Source organism: Pteropus vampyrus, unplaced genomic scaffold, assembly GCF_000151845.1.
Source record: "Pteropus vampyrus isolate Shadow unplaced genomic scaffold, Pvam_2.0 Scaffold274, whole genome shotgun sequence".
Taxonomy (NCBI): Eukaryota; Metazoa; Chordata; class Mammalia; order Chiroptera; family Pteropodidae; genus Pteropus; species Pteropus vampyrus.
In genome coordinates, this window is record NW_011889055.1 from 765,811 (window position 1) to 774,727 (window position 8,917).

General features: G+C 59.5%; 1 protein-coding gene across 1 annotated transcript in view; it reads left to right on the forward strand.

Moving 5' to 3' along the window:
* Positions 1-2,546: 2,546 nt before the first annotated feature.
* HS3ST4 (heparan sulfate-glucosamine 3-sulfotransferase 4) overlaps positions 2,547-8,917 on the forward strand; it is a 19,571-nt gene continuing 13,200 nt past the window's right edge. The window contains exon 1 of the mRNA XM_011375509.2: positions 2,547-2,660. Within this exon, the coding sequence (XP_011373811.2) occupies positions 2,547-2,660 (114 nt within the window). The remainder of the gene's footprint in view (positions 2,661-8,917) is intronic.

Sequence of the window (8,917 nt, forward strand, 5' to 3'; positions counted from 1 at the left end):
ATTCAAGCTGCCGTTGGCTCCTCTCCCCGCTCCCTTTGGCTTCTCCGTTGCTGGAAGAATTCACTGTTTTCCACGAGCCGGCTCGTCTACTTGGCAACGGGTCCTCGTCTTTTGTAAAGATGTCCAGGAAGACAAGTGCTGTCTAATCCACGAGAACACCGTGTCCCTGTCCCATATACGCCATGTCTCTGTTCTTGGTTGCGGGCAGAGTCTGTACTCCTGGCAAAACGCACACACGGCCCCGTCCTTGGCGATGCAGTGTTTTGAACAGGTTTTGTTGTGGAAATTTGTCAAAGGTTCTCTTGTCTTTCTTTGTTTTTTTTTTTTGTTTTTTTTTTTTTTAAGGCTAATTCAATTATTTCCACAGACTCCGTCACCCAGATGCCAATTTGCCACCTCAAAAAGCACTGAGATGTGAGTCGAGCTTTCTCCAAGGGGACACTGCGTATTACACAGCACGTGCTTCATGTCACACAGTGCGGTGCTGGCTCAAAGTCAGGGTCCGGTCACGGGAGAGGAGCCCGTCTTCCCCGTCCGAGCCCCCGGCCCGCCCCACGGGCTCTCCTCGGCCCCCGCTCCTGTCCGGGAACGGCCGGGGCCAGGAAGAGGGTGATTTGAGGAACCCTGGCGGGTCACTGGATCGCGGCACACTTCTCACTGTGCTTCTGCCCAGGATTCGAGGAGGGGTCTTTCACTGGAAGTGACAGGAAACCGGGACACACTGTCTAAGCACCAAGAGCTTGTCGGCTCAGGGACGTGAAGAAAACGAGTCATTCCAGCTTCAAATGCACTTTAACTCGAGCTCACGTGTGTTGTCAGGACACACACGTGCACACGCGCACACACACACGCACGCACCCCATCTCAGCTCCTCCTCCTTCTCCCCAGGTCTCTGCCTTGACTTCGTCCTCCGCTGACCTTGAGGGTCAAGGCGGAGCCGGCAGCTGTAGCTTCAAATTCTCCCCGCTTCCGCGCCCATAGAGAAAGTTCTTTTCTCTCTTTTTCGTTCTTTTTCTCCCAGTATCTTCTGCAAAGTTCTTGGGATTCATCCTGCTTGGATTGGCTCAGGCCACTTGCTCATCCTGGAAATAAACATCACATGGCCCAGGAGATGAAATACATGGTCGACGGGGCTGGGCTGTGTGTCCCACCTGGAGTTGGTGACGTGGTTCTGTGGGCTAAAAACATGGCCGGAAGGGGGTAAGGGACGCTGAGTGGTGAAAGGAGCATGTGCCCACCATGCCGGCCACCACGCTCCGGCCTCGGCGCCGAGTCCCCCATCCGAACAGCCGGACTCAGCTCTGCTGCAGAGAGGTCAGGGGAGGGAAGGCTGGGATGAGCTCCGTCTGGTCCGACTCCTGGACCCGGGACCCATTTGCTGCCTCGGACCCTGGGCCCTCTTCTGCTCATCTACAAAATGGGAACGGTGAAGCCTCACAGTGCTCACTGCGACACGCGACGGGCTCACATTAGCCTTTAACCGGCGGGAGTCGGTCAGCCCCTCCCGTCCAGGTTTCTGCCGTGATGGCTCCCGCGGTGCTGCCAGCCGAATGGAGGCGTGCTTGCCTCCTCACTGCCTCTTGCCTCCAGGAATGTTGGCCAGGTGCCCGCATCCCTGCTGGACGCCGTCTCCGACACGTACCTGCCCCCGGGCCCTGTGCGGAGCCTGCCCGGCGAGCTCCTGGTTGGACTGGCTGCTGTAGGAGCTCAGAGCCGGAGCCAGCCACCTCCGTGGTTCCCGACACCTCCCCCAGCCCACCAGGTTCACTGACTAGCCCCTGGCTCTTCCCCGTCTGTCCCATCCGTTTCCAGCAGACAGGGCCATGCTCAGCCTTGTCACGAGACGTGACAGGCACAAAGGGAGCGGGCGAGATGCTCACAGAACCATTCTGAGCAGAGTCGAGTTGGAAAAGATGTTACAGGCCATGCGACAAAACCTCCCCTCTGGGAAAAGCCCTCGCTGTGTGAATGAGGACACTGCCCGTGACCATTCCAGGCCATCTCCTTTCCAGCCTGTTATCTGTCCTTGGGGCTCGGGTGTCACTTGGCTCTGCTTGGTTTTGGAGGGAGAGAATGAAATTAAAGGACAAGCACGAACTCTGGAAAGTCACCATCAGAAACGGCGTCTGACCCACGCGCTGTCACGTGGCATTTTGTGACATCATCTTGCTCCCCAGAAGCCAAACGCCTTCTAATATATCACTGGATTGTTTGACTTTTGCATGTTCAGCTCTTGCATGTGATTTCAAGAGTATGTCACATATGCAAGTTGGCATCTCAGCTGACCGTTTGCAAAGACGGCTCACGCTTTGCAGTGAGACATCAAGGAATGGGGTCTCCATACGTCCTGAATCTGGGCTGGCTTCGTGCCTTGCTTTAGCCGACAGAAGGCGGTGGAAGTGACAACCTGCCCGTTCCGACACAGGCTCCCGAAGGCCTTCTGAGATGTCTTGCTTTTGGAACTCTGCTCTCCCATGAGAGCATGTCCGGGGCAACCTGCCAGGGGGTGACGCACTAAGTGACACAAAGCCACGTCATGTCCGCCGATGCCCCCTCGACTAGCCAGCCCCCAGCAGACCTGCCAGCTGCATGCAGACTCAGCCAACTCAGAGGCTCACGAGGAGGATGCACAGTTCTCGTTTGTGGTCACTACGGTTCAGGTGATTTGTTACACGGCAGTAGCTCACTGGTGCAGGTTCTGTCTCAGAGCTTCGCCAGCCAGAGAGAACGGTGGGCTAGCCCTTGGTTGATGTGAAAATTTCCTGGGTGATCACCAGCCCTCGAGTATGCTGGCAACTGGAAACTCCGTATCGAAACAACTCCATGTTTTCTGTACATCCAGTTGCTATAGCAACCGGATACTTTTGTTCCCGGCTCTGGTCTTCCTGATCGGATCGCGCGTTGCAGTCAGCCAACATGATGTTGGAACCTTGGTTGTCATGGTAACGGGGCCATTTTTTTTTTTTTTTTTTTAAATGTGTGCCATTGACACTTTGCGAGGAGACCGGAGGTTTTGTCTTGTGGTCGCCGGGAGGACTGGTGACACGGAGCGCAAAGCGTTTCTGGGGACGCCCCCGGGGACGAAGGCCTCCTCCCAGGGACCTCAGATGTCCCGCCCTTTATAGATTTTCCCTATTCAGATGCTTCTCAGAATTTAGGCGAATTGCAAAGTACGTTTTGAAAAGTCCTAAAAGAGCCTGAATTGCTAGAAAACGTGTAGCTGAACTATCGTGAATTATGCATGAAGCCCACAGGCACCCGCCCAGAACCCCCCAACCCCGCGAGAAGGGTTGCTCTGTGATCTGATCTGTGATCCGTGGAGGGCAGCAGGAGACGGTGAGGGGGCGGGGGCCCAGCAGGGGGCCTGGAGAAGGGGCCTCGGGATGCAGGTGTGGAGGGGCCTGAGGCCCCAGTGCTGCCTTGGGCGGGAAGAGAGGGTGGGGCGAGGGGTGGGGGGTCCGGGTAACAAGCAGCCGCCAGAGGGGATAGTGGGCGCTTCTGTGCCCACAGATGTCTCATTTCCAAGGGGCCGAGGGCACTCGTGTGGTGTTTGGGGTTTTATTTCTTGAAGCTTCTGCCGTATTAAAAAATCATGAAATGCCAAAACGGTTATAAAACGGTGGCATATATCAAATGTTCACATTTAATGCTTTTACTAAGAAAATACGATGCAACAGAGTCATGCTCTTCCCAAGGTGATTAGAAGGTTTATTTAAGATGCGCTCGAAGGCCAGGGCGGGCGGGGACTGGGCCTCCCGCCGTGGGGCGTTTGTCTGAGGAGTCGGCACCGAGCAACGTGGGTTCTGGCCCCTGGCGCCGCCCGCCTCGGCCCACGCCTCTCTTCCTGGCCTCTGTTCTCAGCTCTCAGGAAGTCTCTGGATGATCTCGGGTGGCCTGGGGTCTAGTCGAGGGGCTGCTGGTGTTTAATCCAGAAAGGGCTGTTGCAGCTGATGAGCTGGCGGTGCTTTTGGTTTGAGACATGGGACATCCAAGTTGGTGCCTAGCACCTGACCGGCGGTCTCTGGAGCCGTGGACGTAGCTGGGGAGAATATCTTTGGGACGGTGGCCTCTGTCTTAGAAGTTTGGCACCTCCCTCCTGGCCCGTGAGAGCGCGTCTGCGAAAGGGCTAAAGCACGCTGCGGCTTCCGCCCCGGGCTTCGCGAGCCGATGCCCACAGTGGTTCGGAGCCGCGTCCGGCCCGGAGCAAACGTCGCCCGTCCGCAGTCTCCTGTCTGTCTGTGCACCCAGCAGACCCTCCTCGGGCGCATGCCCTGCACCAGCTCGGGGCCGAGCGCAGCGCGTTCACAGCGGCCTTCAGGAGGAACACGGCCCCTGGCGCCGGACGTCCCGCCCAGGGCGAGACCCTTCGTGCTGTGCAGAGCTGGGGACCTGCCGTGCTTCTGACCCCAGGGCCCGGCAATCTTGACGTTGAAATACCTGTTAAGGCATCAAAACTACCAGTGCACTTCCTCGATGTCCCAGCAGAGAGACAGGGAGGCACTGGGGACGTGGCTCCCGAAGCTTCTGTCACTTGTGACCTTCTCACGCTTGGGGTCCTGGGTTCCCCCTTGGCTCCCCATCTCCATGGGGCTGTCAGGGACCAAAGGAGACAAGCGCAGCTGTGTCGTGAGCTCTAGGGCGCCCCCTGGAGGTGGTTACGGACACGGGAGGCCGGTAGGCAGGCTCCAGTTTGCACCATCTGCAACGCAACTTGCATAATTTTTCCAAGTTTGATGATTTGTCCCGGATATTTCAGTAATGCCCTCTGAGGCTTCCAGGGTCCCCACCGAAGCCCTTCAGCTGTAGGAAGTGGCGTCCTCTCTGCACCTCCGAGGGCAGGAAGCCAGCAGCATCCCCGCACCTTGCAGAAGCTTTTTTTTGCTGAAAATCCCCCCTCAGGCACGGCTGACCATTCTCAAACAGCTCTTTTTCTGCCTTTGTGTCTGGGAGAGCTTCTCTGCCACTCTGCAGTGGCCCCGTGACGTTTTCTAGACAACAAGATACCAACGGACGTTTGTCGGGGGCAGTTCCCTGAATGCTTTTGACTTCTCCATAAGGAGGACGCGAGGGCTGCTGCCACCCTTCCCTCCTCCCACCTGCATGGCGTGCGGCGGCGGGAGCTGGGGCAGCCACCTGGCAATGACTCCATTACTCACCCCGTTACCCTGTCACCCCCGTTACTCACCCCGTTACTCACCCCGTTACCCTGTCACCGCTGTTACTCACCCCGTTGCACATGACGTTACACCCATTACTCACCTTATTACTCACCCCATTACACGTGACATTACTCACCCCATTACTCACCCTGTTACTCTGTTACTCACCCCGTTACTCACCCCGTTACTCTGTTACTCACCCCGTTACCCCGTTACTCACTCATGCCAGCTTGGTTTCTGCCACTAAGAAGAACGCGTTCTCTTCTGCAGTGTCAGACACTTCTTTTTCTGAAATCATTCTCAAAGTCTTAGCCTTGCATGGCCCCAAGACACCATCTTCAATATCTATGGTAATTATCTCTTGTCGTCTAGAAATGTAATAGTTGCTCTAGAGCCTTTATTTCCGAGTATAATCCATTTCTGCACCGATGTCCCCAAGCCAGTACTGGATTGACCACTGCCTCAGGCCCCACCCTCTGGGGCGGCCGCTGCAAAGGTGTCGGTTTGAAGGAATGGCCCTGGGGTGGCATCAAGGGCTGGGCGGCCAAGCACACGGGGGCCTTGGAGTGAGGGCAGTTTTGGTCCTTCTGCTCAGCAAGTGGGTACAGGACGTCTCCTCTCCCAGCAGAGTCCCCTGAACTGGGATTGACGACGAGTCCCATGTAGGATGCAGGGCGGACCGTACTGAGGTGACAGGTAAGCCCCTCGGCCAATGGCAGCTTTTGTTACTGGGCGGTGAGGGTGCAGGACACGGGAGTGGCCGCTGCTCGTCTGGGCTCACAGAGCTGGAACCTGTGTGCCTCCGAGATGAGTCGGAGGTGCTGGCAAGTCCTGCGCGGTCATCCCAGCCACACCGGCCACCTCCTTGTCCTCCTTCCCCCACCACCGAGCAGAGCCTGGCCTGGGCCCTTTTCGTCACTGACCCCTTCTGGGTGCTCTCTCTCCCTGGTGCTGCAGCCAGCTACTGCTGCGTAACAGATGACCCCAAGGTGTAATGCCTCGCAGTGACACGGGTTTATAACTCCTCCCGCCTCTGTGGGGCGGCCCCAGTGGCCCCTCTGCGCCTCTCACCGGGGCCCCTCCGATGGTCCCCAGTGACCTCACTCGCTTGTCCGGCCAGTGTACTGGCCGTTCACTGGGGCCCCTCGGCCTCCAGGGGGCCAGGCTGGGCATCTTCGCATCCTGCTGGTCTCAGGTTCCCAGAGGGTGAGCGAAGGCAGGGCTGACTTGCGGGACCATTGACAAGCCCGGATGCCAGGGGCGGGGACGTAGAGCAGCGGCATCCGTGTGGCAGGAGGCTCACAGTGCAGCCAGACAGCCGCGACGGCGTCCAGTGCTGGCTCGGCTCTCTGCCCATCCTCAGTTCCTGGAGGCAGCTGCGTGGCCGCCGCGCCCCACCCCTGTCACTGGGGCCCTGTATTCTGCGGTGCGGACGTTCTGAGCACTGTCACCCCGACATGGGCATGTCTGCCCATCAGCCTCCGGCCCTGGGGTGCCAGCTCCAGCTTCGCAGGCTCCGTTCACTGCCGTGCGCCCGACACCCAGGCCAGCGGCCGGCACGCACCAGGGCTCAGGGGGCGTCGGTTGCACGCACGGGCTGAGTGCGTGTGCGAGCGGGCTTTGTGTGAGTGTGATGGCCGGAGCACGCACCCCGGGCCCGTTCCGCAGCCTCTATAACGAGCAGGGCCACTCGGGGTGGCGGGGTGGGGGGGAGGAACAGCCAACGGCCACGTTTCCCTCGCAAACGCTGCTCGTGCTTTCCTTTATTTTCTGAAAGCAGAGCCGTGCACGTGGCCCCCGCCCTAGCAACCAGCGTTGTCTGACTCCAGGGCCTGGTTGGCAGCAGCAGGTTCTGCGCGTCTCACCGGAAAAGGCCAGATGCTCTGGCTCAGCGATGGGAAACGGGCCGGGCCGTGGGCAGATTCGCATTGTTTCAGCCTTAAACGCGACCCGTCTGAGCCGCTGCATCGTCTGCAACGTGGATTCCCAGGCCGGAAGGATTAGGAGACATTAACCCCATGTAAATTCAGCTTCTAATGTACGTTCGGACACATTCAACAAGAGAGTCGGCTTGGGGGCTCGCAGACGAGCGGTTCGTGTGGGGAGAGCACATCCTGCCGTCTTTCAGCAGGATCCCCCCGGAACGTCCCCGGCTGAGCGAGCCCCTCACAGGTCACAGTCGAGGGAGCCGGAGCGATGATGCCAGAACCGTCAGCAGTGAAGCACGGAGACAACTGTGTGTCTCATGTCACGACGAAGGCAGCTGTTGGTACCGACTCGGGGAGATGATGGCGACACGGGCGGCTCTGGGGACACTCTGTGTGGGGAGTGTCTCGGGGCCGCCCCGCCGAGGACGAGGGAGCTGGGGCACCGGTTCACCAGCACCCACCGGTCGCTGGTCAATGGCGGGTGGGAACTCCACGCCATTTCCGACCTGCCCCGCCTGGGCCGAGTGGGCTCCGGCTGCCAGAGAGACAGACACCTCCCGCAGAGTCACAGGCGCCGGCCACAGCTGTGTGTCAAGTTGGCGTTCATGGGGACAGAGAAATGGGAGGACATCCAGCCGCCGGCGGGTCGTGGCACCAGGGAGGAGCCGGGGCAGGTCGGCCCCACCGCGCAGGCTCCTCCGGGTGCCTCTTCCGGCCTCTTCCCAGAGAGCCCCCCGTGGAGGGGAGCAGGTGAGGGGGCGCACGCGTGTTCCCCAGGACTCACGTGGCGTGGACGGTGACCTGCGGGGCACAGGCCTGGGGGAGCCGCAGACGGCAGCGCTGCAGACGAGGGGTGACGGCCGGGGGGCCACATCCAGGTGTGTTTTAGGAGCAGAGGCAGCGACAGGACGTCCCGGTCATTGCAGTGCTGTGGGGGGGCCGAGAAAACCCCGTGGTGGCTCCAGGTTTGGGGCTGACCACCGGATGGACGGTGGTGCCCGCTCCTGAGCGGGGTCACGGGGGAGCGGGTGGGGCCGGCGGGGGAGGGGGCGCTGCGAGGAGGCCCCGGCAGACGTCTGTGCCGCAGTCCAGGCTCGGCGCCCCCGGCCCCTTCCTTGTCTGCGCCCGCCCTCCCCGATCTCTCCTTCCTTCCTTCCTTCGTTTCTTCCATCGTTCAGCCGTCGCCAGTGGACACAGACTTGATCTAGGCACCGTGTGAGCACAGGGCCACAGCAGATGTGACACGTCACACTCCCTCTTCGGAGGACGAGCGTGCAAAGAAGATAATTCTGAGCGCAATAAGCCCCGTGAACTGAACAAAGGCAGCTGGGGTGACGGAGTGATTTCAGGTGGCGCCCAGGGAGGGGGGCTGGCTGAGTGGGTGCCGTCTGAGCCCAGACCTGAATAATGAGAAGGAGCCAGTAACGGGAAGAGCAGAGGGGTGTGTGCGCGCGTGTGCGTCGCAGACAAAGAGAGACACTGGGACTGGGGTGCGTACACACCTGATAATGAGTCCTCACCTTTCGTATCACAGTATGTGAGTTCGTACGCGTATGTTTGTGTGTTCACGTGTGTGTGTGTGCGCATGTGTGTTAGTGTGTTCACACGCGTGTGCATGTCCGTGCTTTTGTGTGTGTGTGTGTGTGTGCGCGTGTGTGTGTGCACTCCCAGGAGAAGCTGCTCAGTGTGTGGACGCCCTGTGAGGGGTGGGTTCCCAGAGCCCGTCCTCATTAGTGGGGGGCACACGTGTGTTGGGCGACGGGTTAGAGTCACTTAGACTCTCCACGCGCTCAGCACATGGATGAGCTTGGCCCTGCTGCGGGCTACGTG